General features: G+C 30.1%; 2 protein-coding genes across 4 annotated transcripts in view; one reads left to right on the top strand and one right to left on the bottom strand.

Moving 5' to 3' along the window:
• The first annotated feature begins 1,872 nt into the window (after positions 1-1,872).
• LOC111626284 (piggyBac transposable element-derived protein 3-like) lies at positions 1,873-5,124 on the top strand. Its single transcript, XM_023369603.1, has 2 exons — positions 1,873-1,972; positions 4,386-5,124. Exons 1-2 carry the CDS (start codon positions 1,873-1,875, stop codon positions 4,952-4,954), a joined length of 669 nt encoding a protein of 222 aa, XP_023225371.1. The 3' UTR covers positions 4,955-5,124.
• A 3,766-nt stretch (positions 5,125-8,890) lies between these two features.
• Positions 8,891-20,265, bottom strand: part of LOC111626278 (oncostatin-M-specific receptor subunit beta-like) — a 50,017-nt gene continuing 38,642 nt past the window's right edge. For all 3 annotated transcript variants that reach the window (XM_023369597.1, XM_023369596.1, XM_023369598.1), the window contains 4 exons: positions 16,610-16,700; positions 15,152-15,212; positions 13,106-13,255; positions 8,891-11,269 (listed from right to left, as the gene is read on the bottom strand). In XM_023369597.1, coding sequence (XP_023225365.1) covers positions 9,860-11,269; positions 13,106-13,255; positions 15,152-15,212; positions 16,610-16,700 — 1,712 coding nt within the window. In that variant the 3' untranslated portion in view covers positions 8,891-9,859. The remainder of the gene's footprint in view (positions 11,270-13,105; positions 13,256-15,151; positions 15,213-16,609; positions 16,701-20,265) is intronic.

Raw genomic sequence — 20,265 nt, 5'->3', positions numbered from 1 at the left:
ATAATTTGTGTAATTGAGAAAGACTATAACTTGAAAAACTGCTTTTATATGAGGTTGTTTGAGAAAGACTTGCAGGGTTTTTCTGGGTTTAAAGAATAACATAATTGAATGAGCTGTAACTCTGTAGATGGCCTTCCCAGTANCGACAATGATATAGCGCAAAATCGATGCACTATACCATTACTGATATAGGTAGAATATAGCTTACATCGGTAAAAGTTTACTTAGCTGACCGGCACTTCCGGTCGCCATCTTGTTTGTGAACAAATACGATAGAGGAGAAGGTGGTATTACGGAACCCCAATTACATTTTAGTGAATTGTAAACAAGGTAGCATAACTACACCCACATTTTTTGTGCGAAAAGCACTGGTAACTATTAAACTAAATGTTCCTAATTGAATTTTTCGCTTGTGTAACTATAAGTATGGTTTTTGAAGGCTTTTGTACAAAAAGTCAGAAAGTAGGCTTAGAGAAAATCGGGTGGTAATATGGAACCTTACTGTATATTTTCAAAAAATGCTTTAATGTAGCCAAAAACAAATAGGAAAGTACAAAGAATGTTAAATAATTACAAAATCATTTACTCCAATGTATTTTAACGCAAAAATGATTTAATAATAATAATAATAAAGAAATGTACAAAGAAGAAGCTAATCATTTACAAAAATCACAAATATAATGCTCCGTTTCAACATCAGCACAATCTTTATGTGCCCACATAGCGCACATTAGGCATTGCACCCACACCTCCCCATGACTATCATCTGCAAACAACCCATCACAAAACAGACAAGCAGTGTCATCTTTAAAACCAGGTGTCTCCTCGTCAGGCAAGTCAAAAGGAGAGATATCAATAGAGTCATCATCACTTCAATATTGGCACAAGAACAGTGTGCCCATTTATCACAACTGCTACATTTATTGTTATTTTTCAAATAAATAAACATAAAAGTTTGAACTTACTTGTAGACTATTTACTTTACCAGACGATACTGTCACTTCGCGCATGCTCAGTTTCGCTATTTTGTAAGCAGACGATATTTTTTTTCATGAAAAAAAATGTTTATTTCGATTGTTATCTTACATTTTATTTCTTGTTAAGATAGTATTTAAATTAAAAAAATGTTTTCATAAATAAAATAAAACGTAAAAACATTATTTTATGGTTTGAATTTGTTGGTAATACTGAACACCAGGGGAGTTGGGTTCCATATTAAAAGCACCAATGGGGTCCATATTTCACGCATCTCCATCTTGGGTTAACTTAATTCCTGTCGGCACCAAACTTTAAAAACGTGAAAATCACACAGATTAATATGTACCCCTAAGTCTCTGGAATGGAATACGTGCACCAGTGAACCTGCAACTACACGATTTATATTTTAAAAATAATTAAATTCACTTAGCATTCAAAACTTGCGAATTTTGAAAAAAACAAATTTGCTGATTAAATACAGACAACTGTTTAACTGAAGTAAAACGGGTTTTCCCCTCGCTATGGATGTCTGCCTAGTTCAGTTCAGTCACATTCCGCTACAGTTCGCCTTTATCATCAGTTCGAAATGGAGTGGTTCCATAATACCACCTTCTCCTCTACTACAGCTAGTAAAAAAAATCTTTCACTCACCTTTGACATATTTCTAATTCGTTTTCTCCGATTTATTCGGTAAAAAAAACATGGTTCGGATGATTCTTTCGTAACTTCATCCTTTTCCATTGTAGAAACTTTTTCCGCATTCTTAACACAAATGTCTAAATTCTTCCTCTTACGATTTTCGGATTTATTGGTACTTACTTTCGGGGCCGAAGGTACAATCTCTGGCTTTTTCTAAACTAAAACACGTCCCGATCCTGGATAAAACGTATTCGTATGCCGAACAGGTCGAACCATTCTCCTAGTTTTTTCCTTTTGCTCACAATACTCTCTTCGATTTCGACAAAATTTCCAGGTCCATCTAATTCTCCTTTCGGTAAAATTAGACTATGAAATGTGTCCTATGAAATTCTCCCAGTTTCAACAGCTGTTCGACTACTCACGCTCACAGCCAACAGATGGCGTTTGATGTATGTACATTCTATGCAAATTAGATGCCAAATAAACGTACAGGTAACCCCCGTATAACACGGCACTTCTATAGCACGGATTCGCTCTAACACGGTTCGAGAATTGGTACCATCCCCCGTATAACACGGTACTTTTATAGCACGGATTCACTCTGACACGGTTCGAGAATTGGGTAAAACCCTCGTACAACAGGAAATGTAATAAATTTTTACATACTTAAGTAATAATAGTTCACGAAAATTATTATTTTCGTGAACTATTAGTACTTAAGTATGTAAATTTTCTCTTCTCGCCTTCTGTCGATACACGTGGTCCTTCTCGAAACTTGTTTCAATGTTGCCAGATCGCGACGCTTCTGCTTCTGATGTTGCCGAATGTTTTTCCCTTATTCCATACTTGCTTTATTCTTCATAAGTGCTTAGCACCATATAAGGAAATTTATAAAGACCTTTTAACTAGAAGCAAGCAATCTAAAATTACATACATTTTGCAAAAGGTAAAGCATGGATCTGAAGATAATGCAGAAAAATGCTCAGAGGATAAGGATAACTTGCCAAAAAGAAAACGCTCTCGGTTAATTAATAGTGTTTTTAGTGATGACGAAGAAAACATTGTTTAATTTATATTAATATGTATCACTTAAAAAAATTTTAATGAAGATATTTATCTTAATTATGAAAATATACTAGCATATTTTTTAATTTTTGGAACCTAACCCTCCTTTTCGTATTAGTTCTTTGTTTCGTATAACACGGATTCGCATAACACGGCAATTTTTTGGAACGTAACTACCGTGTTATACGGGGGTTACCTGTACCAAAAAAATACACACATTTATTTATGTAAATTAGACTAGAGGGATAATTGGTTCAAAATTCATTTCTAATTCTTTATCCTCTAAGTGATAATCATTGCTTAACACTTTAATATTAAACTCTACCGTATATTTATTATAAGCAGAGACTAAGAAAACAAAATGAAAGGTGAAAAAATAAAGGTAGAACGCAATCATTATCTATTTAAACTAAAATCTGCGGTTGTTACAATTATTTAACTTTTATTTTGTCAGTATTAACAAAGGGATTAAGGCAACCGGCTTGTACACACGTTATGACACTTATGCAAAAGTTTCTCTAATCATTTATTGATAAATAGTAATCTCATTTATTGCTTAACTGAAATGAAATGTTTCTGACAAACTCTTGTATATTGATATTCACTTTATCCGTATTGAAATTTTTCTGGTTAATTCTCGAGAGTCATTCGTCGTGAAAGCTCCTGGGTTTGGGATACTTGATGACAAATAATGCCGGGAATTTCAAAAAATGACGTTCCTTTGTTCTCGAATGAACTAGCATTACACCCAGTTACGCAACAATTCACCATACTGATATTCGCGACGAATAAACAGCACGGGAGTTCCAACTAAAGCGCGCTCAACACAAATTAAACGTAAACAAACCACAAAGATTGCGGCGGACAATTGCGAATGCTCGTGATGTCGACTTTAAACATCTCTATACGTTAAATAAAATAAAATGTAGCGAGTGTGGATTAAAATATAGTTTAATTAAATAGTACGATTTGTGATATACCGGTACAATACTTGTGTTTTCTGTTCATAATTATAAATGTTCAAAATTATTAGTTAAAAGCCTTGCGTAAAGCCTAACATAAGAGCTAAAAACTTATATGCAAATAAATTTTGGTCGTTTTATGCATTTTCTGGTTAATGTTACCTTAGGTTCCATGATGGCGACGGTCGCCGATTCGGTCGCTGCTTTCGGTCGCCATCTTGTTTGCTCGCGCGCGCGGAGCCGCCGCGAAAAAGAAAAAAGAGAAAGCGAATTGACAAATATATAAATAAAAATCTTTTTACTCACGTCGACGGTTCTTTTTCCTCCTTTTCGATCCCGCAATTTTTCCCTGACTCTGTAGATTCGTCGGCGTTCGTTGCGGGTCTTTTCTTCCCCGCATTCGAGATTCTTCGATTCTCGGCTTTCCCGTTTTCTTCCTTCTTTTTCGTATTCGTCACCGGCCGTACATTCGAGACAAAGTTAGTGCCGAATAAATGACAAAATACGACCCCGAGAAACGTGGCCGAATTTACTTTTAAAAAAGTTCCTTCGTAAGCAGAATATACTTCATTCCGCATCTACTACATCTTAAGAAACGGCAATTTTCTATCGTTTCCATAATACAGTAGAGCGTCGATTATCTGAATCGACTGGGGTTGTTCGGGGGGCCGGTATTTCGGGTAACCGATTGTGTACGAAAAAATATATTAATAAAATAAAAATATCATAAAANTGACAAAGTTGAACGCTGGGAAAAGAAAGAAAAAAAGTATATCAGCATTGATCGGCCAGAAGTCGTGAAACTCTACAACCACTCTATGGGTGGTGTAGATCTTTTTGACCAATTGATAAGTTATTACAGGATTTTTATAAAATCTAAGAAGTGGACACTGCGAGCAATTTTCCATGCTGTAGATTTTGCAGTTGTACAGAGTTGGTTGGAATACAGAACAAGTGCCAAAGCCATTGGTGTACAACAGAATAAAATAATGGATCTCCTGCATTTTCGTATGAGACTGGCTTATGTCCTGGTTATGAGTGGTAAGGAAATTTCCAGCAGAAAAAGAGGTCGACCATCTGCCACATCTCCAGAGACTTCTAATCAAAGACGACGAGGAGAAACCAGACCTCCTGAAGAAATTCAGTTTGATGGAATTGATCATATGCCTCTTCACGAAAACGCTGCTTTGCCTAGCAGATGCAAATTTCCAAAGTGCAAAGGACGTTCTCGAGTAAAATGTGAAAAATGTGGGGTTCACCTTTGTTTATCAAAGGAAAAAAATTGCTTTCGTGCATTCCATGTAAAGTAACTGTGTTTATTATTTCTAACAGATTACAATATAAACTCAAAAGCATAGTTAATATTGTGTATGTGTGAATTAGTTGTATTGATTATAATAAAAAGTTCACAATTTACGATATTGTGTAAAAATATTATTCTGTATGTTTATGATTTCAATGTGATTCAATATAGGTCGTGACCCAGTGTACACACTTGTGTACAGACTGTATTTTGAAAATGGTAAGATAAATTTCAATGCTTTTTGCTTATTTAAATCATAAAAATATTACTAATTAATATTACAACACAAAAAAATTTTTTTTCACTGCACAAAAAATTCAGGTCTGAAAGGGTTAAAATCCCGCACCACGTCGCATCGTTACGAAACAGCTCCCTCTATCGCCGATAACGCGCACGCCTACGTTTCGAGATTACCGGAAACGTCGCCATCTTGGAACCTAAGGTAACATTAACCCATTTTCTAAACAAATTACAACATACTAATGATACATAATTGTAGTATAATTCCTTATATGCAGTGTTTTTTAACATTAAATAGTAACATATTTAACATTCTTCCACCCCCATAAGGGCAGATAGGATCAAATCTTGAGATGTAATTTTTATAATAAATGAAGTGAGTACAAATAATTATTGTATTTTTTGTATAAGTAGATATAAGAAATAAATCTTCATTTTAAATTTACTTATTTTTTCTGAATAAAACTGTGGTAAAAATTATATAAAAGTTTCAACTTACTTGTAGACTATTTACTTTACCAGACGATACTGTCACTTCGCGCATGCTCAGTTTCGCTATTTTGTAAGCAGACGATATTTTTTTTTCATAAAAAAAAGTTTATTTCGATTGTTATCTTACATTTTATTTCTTGTTAAGATAGTATTTAAATTTAAAAAATGTTTTCGTAAATAAAATAAAACGTAAAAACATTATTTTATGGTTTGAATTTGTTGGTAATACCGAACACCAGGGGAGTTGGGTTCCGTATTAAAAGCACCAATGGGGTCCGTATTTCACGCATCTCCATCTTGGGTTAACTTGGTTCCTGTCGGCACCAAACTTTAAAAACGTGAAAATCACACAGATTAATATGTACCCCTAAGTCTCTGGAATGGAATACGTGCACCAGTGAACCTACAACAACACGATTTATATTTTAAAAATAATTAAATTCACTTAGCATTCAAAACTTGCGAATTTTGGAAAAAAAAAAAATTTGCTGATTAAATACGGATTAAAATGAAGTAAAACGGGTTTTCCCCTCGCTATGGATGTCTGCCTAGTTCAGTTCGGCCACATTCTGCTACAGTTCGCCTTTATTATCAGTTCGAAATGGGGTGGTTCCATAATACCACCTTCTCCTCTACTCTTTACTAGAGTCCTGTTACAGCCAAGAGACTGATAGTCGACGAATGTATGTACAGTACATCTTACGGGCCCCGGGGACACGTTATAATCCTGCCCACGTCGTCAAATATCATCGTTCCGGAGGTGGAGTCTTTGCTTGGGGTGGTATAATGTTAGGGTCTCGTATGACACTGCACGTGTTCGAATGTTGTACGGTAACGTATCAGATTTATATTCATCCTGCAGCAGTATGTGCAACTTTTTAGTGATGCATTTGGTCTTGGGTTCATTTTAATGGGCGATAACGCTAGCTCTCAGTTCAGGAATACGTGGACATTGAAAATATAAGGAGTCTGGATTGGCCATCCTGTTCGCTGATCTTAAACCCCACAGAATATTTATGGGACACCCTTGGTCGCAGAGTTGCAACACATCCTCTACTATGGACTCCACTATCATACCAAAGGTACTGTACATTATAAGTGTAAAATTAGTAGTAGTATTATAACTATAGAATTTAATGTATGTAATTGATGATTCTATATACAGAGTATGTCGCGAAATCCACTCTTCATGCGGCTTCATATTACACAAAGATTTTACAGGAAAGCATCCAACAAAAGGGACAGGGTGTAGACAGTGCCTGCCCGAGGCAAGTTTTAGGATGGAGCAAGATCCTATTATGGCGCCCCCTTGGTTGCCCCTAATTTATACCCTTTAATTTTCTTTACCACTGAGGTGCCCCCTTGGACTTAGTGCCTGGAGCGGCTGCTCCGTTCGCCCTATGGTAGGACCGACTCTGGGTGTAGATATGTATAATCTGCCAAATCTGATAAGAATCTCCTCATATTTTCATGTTTTTTTTAAAAAAAACTGCATGAGAATCTTGCCCCTTTTGTTGGGCACATGCTTTCAAGGTAAAACTGCACAGATTTCGTGGCATACACTGTATAGATTGCGTAGAAAATCAATTCAAAATTTAATATAAACAACTTTATTCTGATTTTGAAACACTTACAGGAACATGTTATAAAATAAAAGTGACCAATGAATTATTAGATGAGATCTCTTACACATACATTGCATTCTAAACCAATACAGAATCATGATTTAAAAAAAAAAAAAAAAAAAAAAAAAAATTATATATTTTTTTTTTTTTTTTTTTTTTCTTTTTATATATATGAACATTTTACAAATTTCATTTTGTTTTTTTTATTACATAACTGATATTAGACCTAATCATGATTATTATTTATCACAGATTTTAATGAGTTTCGGACAGATTGTTTGTCGGGATGAATACGCTGCTTAAATTTAATATTAAAGCAAGGAATTTGAAGGAGTTTGAGGAATAAATATACATTTTTAGATAATTAATCCAGAAAAATTATTGTTAAACAACATTCTAATTAAGAAATTAGTAACTAACAACTTAACAGAATGGAAAGTTNGGAATTGTCCAAAGATCAGAGATTTAATAGGAACTTCCAAGCCGCTGATACAAAAAAACAAAGACGTTAGTTTGATTAGTATGTGGGCATTTGCTCGATATCTTTTGTTAAATTGTAATTTTATTTTTTGGTCCCGTTTATTTCAGAGGCCACTGGATTTGATATGGCACTTTTAAGGTTGATGGAATGTATTTTTTTTTCCTTTTTCGCATTAACATAACAAAGACCTCTTAAATGATAACAATGTAAATATATTCAAAATATAATTATTGAATTAAATATAGACTATAAATGATTTTTTTCTTTTTATATATATGAACATTTTACAAATTTCATTTTGTTTTTTTTATTACATAACTGATATTAGACCTAATCATGATTATTATTTATCACAGATTTTAATGAGTTTCGGACAGATTGTTTGTCGGGATGAATACGCTGCTTAAATTTAATATTAAAGCAAGGAATTTGAAGGAGTTTGAGGAATAAATATACATTTTTAGATAATTAATCCAGAAAAATTATTGTTAAACAACATTCTAATTAAGAAATTAGTAACTAACAACTTAACAGAATGGAAAGTTTATTATATAATATAATATATTTTTTAAAAACTCTGTTTAAATTCTGAAAAATCACACTTTTTTTTTCTTTGTTATCAAAGCAAGGCTCATTCCATCTTCTGAATGTCAAACAAAACTTTAAAAAATTTGTTTAAAGATGAAATAAATCTTGTTCTGAAATACTCAAAGAAATAAGAAATTGTTTAATTTCTAGATTTCCATTCATTTAAATAAATATAATAATAATAATAATAATGAAAGAATTATATTCAAATTAACTATATGTTGACAGGTAAATGAAGAAAAATTGGCCATAAATTCATTAATTTACAATGCTTAAAATATATAACTCTTGCTCCGACACTTATAGTTTTACTTATAAAAGATAAATTATGAACAATGTTTCTGAGCAAATGTAATATTTTATATAAACATCGTTTCAATTTTAATTTAAGATAAAATTCTTATTATTATTATTATTATTAGAAATCTTAATTATATTTTATTAAAACAAACAATAATGGCACAACAGTCAATTAAAAATTATGCACGTATGAGCAGTCGAACCTGAGTCGATCTTGATTACTTACATAAATAATTGTGCAACACGCCAATGTCAGAAATGATCCATTCCTATCCTTGTACAATGCACAAAAATACACCAAAATATTTACAATATGGTTTGAACTGAACGGAAAAGAAATTTGGCAGAAAAGTGACTTTGAAACTATCTTTGAGAACAGTTAACATGAAATGTTACTAAGTGTTGCTTACATTTATTCATTGGTTTTTAGAAAATTTCGTGAATGCAAATGATTAAAAAAAAAAACCACTTTGTCCGAATGTTAAGTAAATTACACGAGAAAGTGAATTGAAAAGCTTTGTAACAGTAGAAAAATTGAGCTTATAAATGACTAGATTTATAAATTTTTGAACTTATGTGATATTTGTTTTCGTAATAAAACAATTCAAATACCAAATTATGACATATCAAACAGAAATATTATCATGAGATTTTTTAAAAATCAAATAATCATTTTAAATTTAGGTCATTATTAATTCAATAGCCTAAATTTATCGTATAACAATATAGAAATCAGGAAACAATTTTCCATGCTTGTTTAATTTTGTAAAATTCTCATGATTTTTTTTAAAAATTAAAATCAAATATGTGAAGCAGTAACTGTTTTATGACGACGGAGCAATTGTTTCGGAATGATTAAAAAATGAATTCTTAGTTTAATAATGCCAACATAACGTAAGGCCATAATGAATTAAACTAAGCAAACTTTCAATTTGGTACATAAAGAAAAGTTTCTTTCATTGTATAATTACAATATTGTACCTAGTTTCATTGAATATAGTTCTCCCATACCACTGTCTTTGTGTAATTATATAAAATATGTGGCATTATCAGGTATCAAATAAACTAACTTTATAAAACATTTTCCGTAACATTTATACAAGAAATTTCACGTAAACCCCTGAGTCGGCTCAATTTTATGAAAGTGGTAATCGACGGAAATTTTGAACACAGATTTTTTTTTGTTCTATACATAATAAACAGTAGGGAGATGAACGTAACCGTTTTCGTTACTCGTGGCGTTGACTTTGTTGGATTGGTCCTCGAACCTGAATGGAGATATGTAAGACGGAGCACAATCCGACTGTTCTAGTTGTTGCGGTGCCATAATTACTTCAAAGTTATTTCCTTCAGGTGTGGTACCATTCTCATTCACATATTTAAACTTTTTATAAGGCTCTTCTGCATAACAAACATTCAATGTCTGTGGACTTTTGTTTTCTGTCACGTCAGATTTTTGCCTTTCGATGTCATCTTCGGATCTTAAGTCAATTTCTTTATCACAACCGTAAGTACAAGTGGTTCCATTTATGGCATGTTCGTTTGAAGAATAAAAATTTTCGTCAGTATTTAAAAGTTCTTCACCAACGTTCGTATCCGGTGACGAGACTTCTGACGGTGGTAAATCATTATTAAAATTAAAAATATTGATATCAAATGAAGGATTTAAATTGATTTCTGGCAAAATTACTCCTTGCATCATAGAATGGGCCTGCTGTACTGGAATGTAAGGGTTAACTTGGCTCGATACCACATCTATTGATGGATGGATATCAAATTTAGAATATGCCATGTTATCGTCATTACCTTTCGAATTTACAGGTAAGCCTTCTTTACAATTAGGAACTTTAACGATGCTTTCAAAATATGATCCCATAGAAATATAAGGCTTTAAGACATTATTTTTATGCTGTAAATTTGAACAAACATATGCTGGTAATTCAAAATCTTTGTTTTTGTCAGCATTTTCTATGAAATTCTCATTATTATAATAATCTTGATTATCTTTAGGAAAATGGTCAATACTTTCTGAGCTCCTGGAGATACCTATTTTAGAATAGGGTATCGATGCCAAAGGTTTATTTTTATCATTAGAATTATTGTTAATGTTTATAATAGAAGGCTCACTGTTGCATAAATTATAATTGATTGTTAAAATATTATTCCACTGCTTGGAATAATGAGAATTTGGCCCGTTTAAACCAAATTTACTATACGGATGCTGAAATGACTGATTATTTAATGGCAAAATGAAATTGGCAGTGGAAGTTGGTTGTTCCATTTCAGTTTTGGTTCCACACACTACAGGTATTTCCTTATCTAAACCAGAATCACTGCTTTTGCCATTTTGTATGTCTATTTCAGAGTTGGAATGGATCTTTGATTTTAAAATTAGACTCGGATCACAGAAAACATTGTCGACAGTATTAACGGGCGAAATGTCTAATTCGGCACCGGAATCCGTCGACAGATGAGTGTGATTGGTATTAGACGATGAAATGCTATCGTGAATTCCATTGCTACTGCATCCGCTACTACTATCTCCGCTTGGATTTCTCCAATAAGTATTACATCGGTCGATATTTTTGTATAACAACTAAAAATAAGTAAAAATAATTAATTACAATAAGAACATTTTTAATTCTAAAATCTGATGTAAATTAAAGAAATAATTGTATTTTTACATAGTTAGATCTAGGTTCAAAAAATGTAATTTTTAATCTTAATTTTAAAAAAAAGTCATTTGTGAAAGTTTTTTTTTTCTTAAATACATTCTACAATATACAAACTTTGAAAAAAAAAATCATTAAAATCTTCACATGTTATTGATATTAAATCTAATTTTTTTTTTTTTAAATTCAAAATATTCTCACTGTTTAAAGTTTACAATTTCAGAATATTCATTTAATAAATTTCATAAATGACTTAAATAAATATTAAAAAGTATATCATAAGACATGTAGGAAATTTATGAATACAGAAAATCCCTGTTAATTCAAACTCAGTTCGAAATCCTGTTAGTTCATAACTGTATTTTTTTCCTGTCTGGGGATAGAAATATATACATATAAAGGAATTCAGTTAATTTGAAGTTTACCTTCACATTTATATTATTATTATTAATTATTGAAAACAGCATTCTGTATATGTAGCCATATTCAGTTTGCTTAATATATTACATCAGTTACATAGCATTTATCATGTTGTACAGATATGTGTAAATCTCGGATAATTCGAAGTCGCAATTTTTTTCCCTTGAATTTCGAACTAACGAGAATTTCCTGTATAAATAACTTAAACAGTAGAATCTGCTTATTGTAATCACTTTAGTACTTGCCTGTACAGATAAGAATAATCAGTAATTAATAAATTGTGTTAAAACAATTTAAAAAAAAATGTGTAATTTGAATATTAATCAATTATAATATGATACTATCACCATTATCAATTTACACGCTTAGGGACACGCTAATTCTGATATCATCATCTGTGATTATGCATAATGAATTCTGCTTATTGTGTTTTCTAACTACTACTACTACTTAAATATAAGGGAATATTTCTAAAATCTTATTTATTGCTGTAATACAAAAGAATAAGGTATTTATTTCAAGTTTACAACTGTTAGGATGAAATCTATTATATAGATAATAATGCAAAATTACAGGAAATCTTTCTAAATAAAGTCAAATGATAAGGAAATGGTATTCTATAATTGATGTGGTATGTAGATGTTGGCAAAACAAATAAGCTGATATAGAATCAAACTAAGAATTTTTATATTAACAATTATTATTATTTAGGAGAACAGTGTATGGTTACGGCAATGTAATTAAAGTTCGATAAATAAAATTGAATACTAAGTAATTATTTTGAATAACAGGTATGGTTTAAACTTTGACTCTGATGACTGAATGCGAGTTTTTAAATATTATATAGAATCAGAATAAAACTCTTTGTTCTGCCAAAGAATATTCTGCTTTGAAGACATTTTAGTTGGGATATATTTTAAAGGAATTTTATCTGAATTCAAAGTTTGTATTTTGCAGTTATTTTTAATAAATGACATTTGCTGCTTGATTATGTTTGTATTATTTTGAATTTTGAAAAAGAAATTTCAACAAGATATGTTATCTTGTACTTGCAATATAATTTTTTCTAATTTATGTCAATTTAAGAGATAAATCTTTCCATTTCTAGAAATACCGCTATAATCAAATCAGAATGATGATTCTTATCAACTAGGACTATGTAATTCCTGCAATAACTTTCATGCACTTTACAACTATTATTAATATTTATTTTTATTTTATATGCTAGCTTTAATTTAATACTATAACTTCAATTCAGTCAAACACCTTTATTCAACTTTATAAAGTTATTTATCTGTATAAAGGAAATGATTTGAAGATTATTTAATAATTGTACTTACCTCTTCTGCAGAACTATTACTGAGTGTAGATATGCACCTATTTTTATTATTATCCAAAACAAAAGAGCCAGGTCTTGGTTTCAGTGGAGGTAAGCTTGTATTTTGTTGTAATAAACCTTTTTTAAAGTTTTCGTATGATCCTAAGGGGCCCTAAAATTAAAATTTCCGATTAACGAACACATAAGTGAAACATGCTATATCTAAAATGATCTTTATGAAAAATTAAGATAAATATAATCTCACTTGGTTTCCATGTAAACATTGTGTATAATTGTGTAAACATAATAATAATCTGATAAAGTATGAAGTCGTTTCTTTTATTAACATAAATAAATTCTTAAAAATTTTGGATATTTCTAAATATAGAAATGATATCAAATGATTTTACATGATACTGCATTATGTTTATTACTTAAATTATTTAAATTAAAAAGAAAAAATACTAAAAACTTTATTACTTAATATTACATAAAGTTCCTGCTTAAACTGAGTTCATTATGATAAATAAAATCCTGGGTTTATATATAAGAAATCTTAGGTTTGATTATTATTAAGCACTTTCAAGCTGTCTCTTGAAAGTTCTAAATAATCAAACCTAAGACTTTTTACATCAGAATTATCTTCAACAATCTAAAAAATTTTAATATATCGATTAAATTTTAAAATATATATATATTCTTCTGTTTCCTTTTCTAAATGATAGTTCTGAATATTCAAAAACATTTCATTTAGAAAAGGAAACAGAGGAAATTTTTAAGAAACTATATGAGGTTTCTCTCATGGGGAAATTATTATAATTAAATAAATAAGTCATTATCCAGAACTTTAAACTGGAGTGTAAGTATATGAAGCAAAATATTCTAAAGAACCAAAAATAACTCCAGTATGTACCGTATTTACTCGCATATAAGACAAGGTTTTTATTCATTTATCACAGCTTCAAATTCCTAGGTCGTCCTAACGCCCGAGCAAAAGATTCTTTGTGTTTTTGCAAATAATTTTTGTGAACTGTGTATTCGCATTTTTTTACCGGATGCTTACCCTCTTGTATTTAAAAACAAGTATTTTATCTGGGTTGTTTGAATCGTTCTTGTATATTGTCAGGAGTAAAGATGAATAGCAATAGGAGAAGCAACGCTTTCGAATTGAATTCCAGATGAAAATTCCAAATTCACACGAGCGCACGATATAAGTTTCCCACATGAAAACAGATGATTATTCAGAAATCAGAATTTGGAAAACTCATAAGTATAACTGACGGAGAGTGGATTCGACTGTTAAGAATTGGCAAAAAAAGGTTCCAGATTGTCCAGCTTTATGTGAACAAATTATGTTGTCGATTTTACAAGATTTTTCCTTAAAATTTATAATGCCAGTAATTTTTGTGGAAAAATGTATGCATTTACATTCATTTCATACTTTACTTGTGATTAAACGAAATAAAATTAGAATTGTATTAATAAATATAATTTTCTTTATTTTGAACTAAGTCACGCCTTGTCCTATATGCGAGGTTGTCTTATATGCAAGTAAATATGGTACTTTAATCATGGAAAAATCCTGATTTTTCCTTGATTAAAGTATTTAATGAAGTCAGTTTTTGTTCTTTAGGGTGTTTTGTTTCATAAACAAATCATATAAATGGTATCAAATCATTTTCAATGAGTATAAAGATTTATCTATATTTGTTATTAAGATTAGGCTTTTTCACAAATAACGTGATATCTGTTTGAATGCAATCACATCTGTTATCAAATCATGTTTTGTTTTGACTAGTTTTTTTACCTTAATTTAAATTTAATAAGAGAGGATGCCTAATGCTTACCTCTAGTACCAAATTACTTAATAGTTAATCGATAGTTAATTGATGTTGTTTGTTTAATAGTTAATCATTAATAATAGCACTTAATTAACCCAATTAGTTATGACAATCGTTTGATTTATTATTTTACCTTAATCTTACTTTGTCACATGTATAAAAAGTATTTCCTTATTAAAAAAATATTTTCTTATCAGTATGTAATGATAAATTGAATAGCAACTTACATTAAGACCTTCTGGTAATTTTATTTTAATTCCCTTCACTGCATCATATTTCTTTTTCATCCTATTAAAATATTACACAGTAATAATTACATATATTATTTAATTAATATTTGTGTTACTAAAAATCATATTATGAAATTTCTTTTAAGTCCTGCTATTTTAATTGCAGGACTTAAAGAAAGTAATGTAACAAGTTCCAAACTTAAATTGTACTCTTTACACAAAAGAACTTAGATTTTCACATAATTACATCTGATAGTAAAGACTTTGCTCCTAATTACATGTGGCAAACCATCCTCATCATTTCACATTGCTATGTGATACTATGTTGGAGTTTATAATAATTCCTTATAAACAATACTAGTTTTATATATAATTAATAATAATAAATTTAATGAAGAATAATCAAAATTAGACAAAAGAAAATGTTTTAATTTAAAATAATGCAGAACAGATGTGTGACCGCCAGCATGTCGGATGGCGGTTAACACGTTAAATAAAATATAATATTTTGTTGTTGTTATTAAAAATAAGGCTGATTGAACTGAAATATTAACAGTTTAACATTTACAATAATTCATTAAGTTCACTTAAGTATAATAAAATCTTTATTTTCTTCAGCTATCATCAACAACTCTATTGGATAATGAATTTTCATTATCTAACACCATAAAATACATGAAAGTTTCCTATTAGTATATATCAAGTTTTTAAAAAATCTATTGAAATGCAAATCCTTAAATATATCAAAATAACAACAAATGGACTCTCCCCATTTCAAAATAAACTGCTTGCGTAATTGGATGGCAATATAGATTATTAATCAAAGTAAAAATTTTCCTCCAGTTATGTCAAAATTATTAATTAAAAATGTCAAATTGTTTATTCATTAAAATTATCAGTTGATAATATATGTAGATTACTTAACTTCAAGGCTATATTTTTAAGTAATTAATTTCTATTGGGTTAAAAATAATCTAGTTAAACTTTAAAAATTCCCAATTCTTTTTATAACTAATGACTTATATCAGGTTTCTAGTTTGTTTTTTTCACATAAAAAGCTTTAATTTTTATCTAACTTCAACAGATCCAACAAAAGAAAATAATAATTTGAGAGAAAAAATTTTAGAGTCTTCAAACTGTTTATTTGGCTTGTTTTTTTGTATTGGCTTGGCTTGTTAAATTTGCAAATTAATGAATTATGTTTAATCAAGGCTCTTAGTGGTAATAGAATTTTCAATGCAAACTTAATAACCTTACATACACAAAAATTAGACACGATATCGGTTAATTAAACAGCTAAGCATATGGATTGCCAATTACAATTTTTCAAATTATTACATAAAAGAGATCTAAAATTACCTAACCTAAAACCTACACACTTAAATTCTGTAATATCTATGTGATTATTATATTATTTTATATAAATAATATAAAATAAGTAAAAATTATACTCACCATTTCACAAGAAAACAAATTATGAACGTTAAACAAATGCAAGTGAAGGACACGCCAACAATGATACTGACAATCATTTCTGGAGAGGTACCTCAAAAAGTAAAGTAATTTAATTAACAAAATTGAAATAAATTAAATTCAGTTATTTTTCATATATATATCTATATATATATTTTTTTATTAATTATAATTTTGAATACTAAATAGCCAGTATCTTATATAACCGCTACAATAGACTCACATTTAAATGAATACGTAAAAATAGATATAAAATTGTATTGAAGGAATTGGATAACCAAACAGGAAACTATATCCTGTTTAGATAGTTATTCATGAATTGTGTTAATAATAGAATTAATACATGCATTAATAATTTTTAAATTATTAAAAAATAAACTGTATTAGAAATTTATATATAATATAATACTTGTATTCAGAAAATAATGGAAACTAGCATAATTTACAATTTATACTAACATAATATATAAATAAAACTAATCTATTTATAATTATTATCTATGTACGTTGCTATCACTTGAGAATATTATATGTTAACAAATGAAAATAGAAAGATAAAAAAGTGTGCATTGGAAAATTGATTGGCAGCTAGAAAGTAGTAAAAATGTAAATTATAATAATGTTGATATCCCCTATTTTACTAACTAAAAATGTCACTCTGAGAAGAGGGCCATCAGTAGCAGTGGGGGTGGATGGCCATTGCTGCAATTTTAAGCTTAATGGTATCAAATACAGTAGAACCTCGATTATCCGGACTAATTGGGGATGAAGGTAGTCCGGATAAGGAAAAATTCGGATAATCGAGACAAACACTTTGTATTTTAATGATAATACAACACATTTTCTTTTCGATGACATATTGGTAATATTAAAAGTAAATACTGTATTTAAATTGTTATCAAATTTTCAAGAAACAAACGTTCGTATTGAATTTGGACTACTACTGACCAACGCAGTAGTAGTCCAAATTCAATACTAATGCTAACAGACTACCTATTATTTAAAAGGCCCACTGGTAGCGCAAGAAGACGGATTTTATGAAATAAAAAGCAGTTGAAACTGCATTTTTATGAATAAAAATTTGACAAACTATTTATCGTTTTATGATGAGTAAAATTTTTTCGTCGCGTTCGCGGTTTTTAAGTAATGCATAAACCTTCGAAACGCGAGGCCCTTTGGACCGCGAGGCATAGGCGGTGGCCCACGTTGCCCATGCCTTACGTCGTCCTTGGTCATAGAAATGATGTAATTTGAAAATAAAATTATTTATAAATACGTACGTCAAGTTATATTTTTATTATGACGCAAAATATATTTAAGAGTTTACGGCTACTGTGCCGGGTGAGACGTTGTTGAAACAAAAAAGTTATGCATTCCATCACGTATATAAACAGTATCGTAATTTGCCTAGTTCAAATCAGCAAATTCATAAAATTTTTGTTTATTTTGAACAATCCGGATAATCGAAAATCCGGATAATAGAGGTTCTACTGTACTTCATTTATCTTTATAATATTGCTAAATGACTATGCTTTGTACCATAAACTACAAACAAATATTAAGCACAACCCAGAAAGTATAGCTACTTTTGATTATCTATAAACTGCATACAAGTGAGTGCTATTCTGATTTAAGTAAGACATTATACTTCTCTAATTGAAGGTATTTAATGAATACAAAACAATTAAACAACATATAGAAATTTATTTTTAATTAATTACTTAGTTTATTTATTATTAAAATATAAAATACTTGTAGGTAATGTATCTTTCTTGGAACATACAAATAGATTATATACCATGTGCATGAGTAAACTGAACCACTGCTTCTACATTTACAAAAAACCAAGACAAAAAAAGAGCCAACAAAAAAATTTGTTTTAATTTCAAAACTCTTTTTGACGATTTAATGAGTGAATTTACATGTCAGCTGGAATTAAAAATGAAATATCCATTCATTCCCCACACAGAGAACCTGCAAATTAATGAATTGTGTTTAATCAAGACAGTTCAGAAAAAGTTTTTAAACGGCTAAACAGAAGTTTTACCATAAATTTATAAACAGCATCTACCTGTTTCTTACACTAAAAATATATTAATAAAATAAAAATATCATAAAATATGGATGCCATTTTCAAAAAGGAAAATAATGAAAAGATCAATCAATTTATAAGCTGAACTCTGTAACAGTTTCTTCCAATAAGTCTTATCGTGATATCAGAAGAGCATATGTCATTTTTAGATGCGAGTGCAAGTCTTTTCTGAATGAAAGCAACCATGCAACTCGGTCTTGCATAGGAACAAGTTAACTGTTTACAAACTGGAAGAACTTGCTTTCTGTACATTCCTTGTCATTGGTTTTGAACAAACTGATTGGTTTGAGGCTCAGCATACTGGCAATTCTATGCAGACAAAGAGCTAATATCCACATATGTTGTTGTATAAACACACTTATTGAAGAGTATAAAAGATTGTTCCATAGTTTTTAGAAGGTTAACTGTAAGTCCATAGTTTATTCATAGTAGTCCATAGTATAGAAGGTTAACTGTAAGTCCTTCCTTAGAAACTACAGAAAGTCTGTAGTGTATGGCATCTCTAATTGTTAGATGTACCAGTTAATTTATATTACTTACATTTAATTTATAAGTACTTTCATCCAAATTTAAATGAACTTCTTCAAGGTTAACTAGCTATGAACAATGAGTAAAAATGGAGCATTGAATAAAGCAAAATATAGAATTTAAAGAACGTGTTTTTATACTGACTAATTTTTAAAATAAACTTTATATAAAGTTGAAAATTGATATTAATCAACCTAATACTACAAGTGAAAAAATGATTTATTTTTTTGGATGAACAATAAAATTATGCACATTTATCTATCAGCAGTCTGCGATAATTCCGTAACTGTGATATGACAGTGGTTAGATTGATAACAAGAGATCACTTCCTCAAGCAGTTAGAGAGCTTAAAAATTTACATATCAACAAAGAAGTAAAATGGCAAAATTGTATTTGAGACAAGACTATGTCTCAGAGACTCATTACTAAGCGGAATCACTTTGACGCTCAAGGCGGGTCTCGTTCTCATTCTCCAATCTTCTTTGCTATCGCTGCTTTTGGGCGCAATCGTTCAAACTTTGCTGGCCACGACCACGAGGTCATCCACGATGCATTTTTGATGAAATTAACCTATCCAATTTCGAAATTTCTTTCCGTTGGCTGTCGGCCCGGGTTGAATTTTTGTCGATGCATAACGAAAATTTCCCATTTTTGAAAAAATAATCATTGCTATTGTATCGTCCAACATCATTTTTTTATTTTGCACAAACAATATACAGTATAGCAGGACAGAGAAATCACTGAGATCAGCATTATATGTGCATTTATCGCAAGTATTTTCGACGATCCTAATGTCGTTGTCATCAGACGAATACAGAAATTAATAAAAATGAACAGAAATAATTCAATGAAGAGCAGAATGCATATAATTCAAAATTAAAACTTTTGACAAACCGTTAGGAACAAGCAACAAATATTCAAGTATGTTCGAAATTAAACGAGCAGTAAGTTATGTAATATGCAAAGCGGCACATGCGTGGATCTAAACTCATGTTATACAAATGATGGAGGATAATAA

Source organism: Centruroides sculpturatus, unplaced genomic scaffold (genome assembly GCF_000671375.1).
Source record: "Centruroides sculpturatus isolate CEXI.00-Female unplaced genomic scaffold, Cexi_2.0 scaffold498, whole genome shotgun sequence".
Lineage (NCBI taxonomy): Eukaryota > Metazoa > Arthropoda > Arachnida > Scorpiones > Buthidae > Centruroides > Centruroides sculpturatus.
The sequence above is the reverse complement of the archived record's forward strand: the minus strand, read 5'-3'. Positions and strand labels throughout refer to the sequence as shown.

Bases quoted from the DNA above. Each gene is read 5' to 3' on its own strand.
- LOC111626284 (XM_023369603.1), top strand. From the start codon at position 1,873: ATGCCGAACAGGTCGAACCATTCTCCTAGTTTTTTCCTTTTGCTCACA.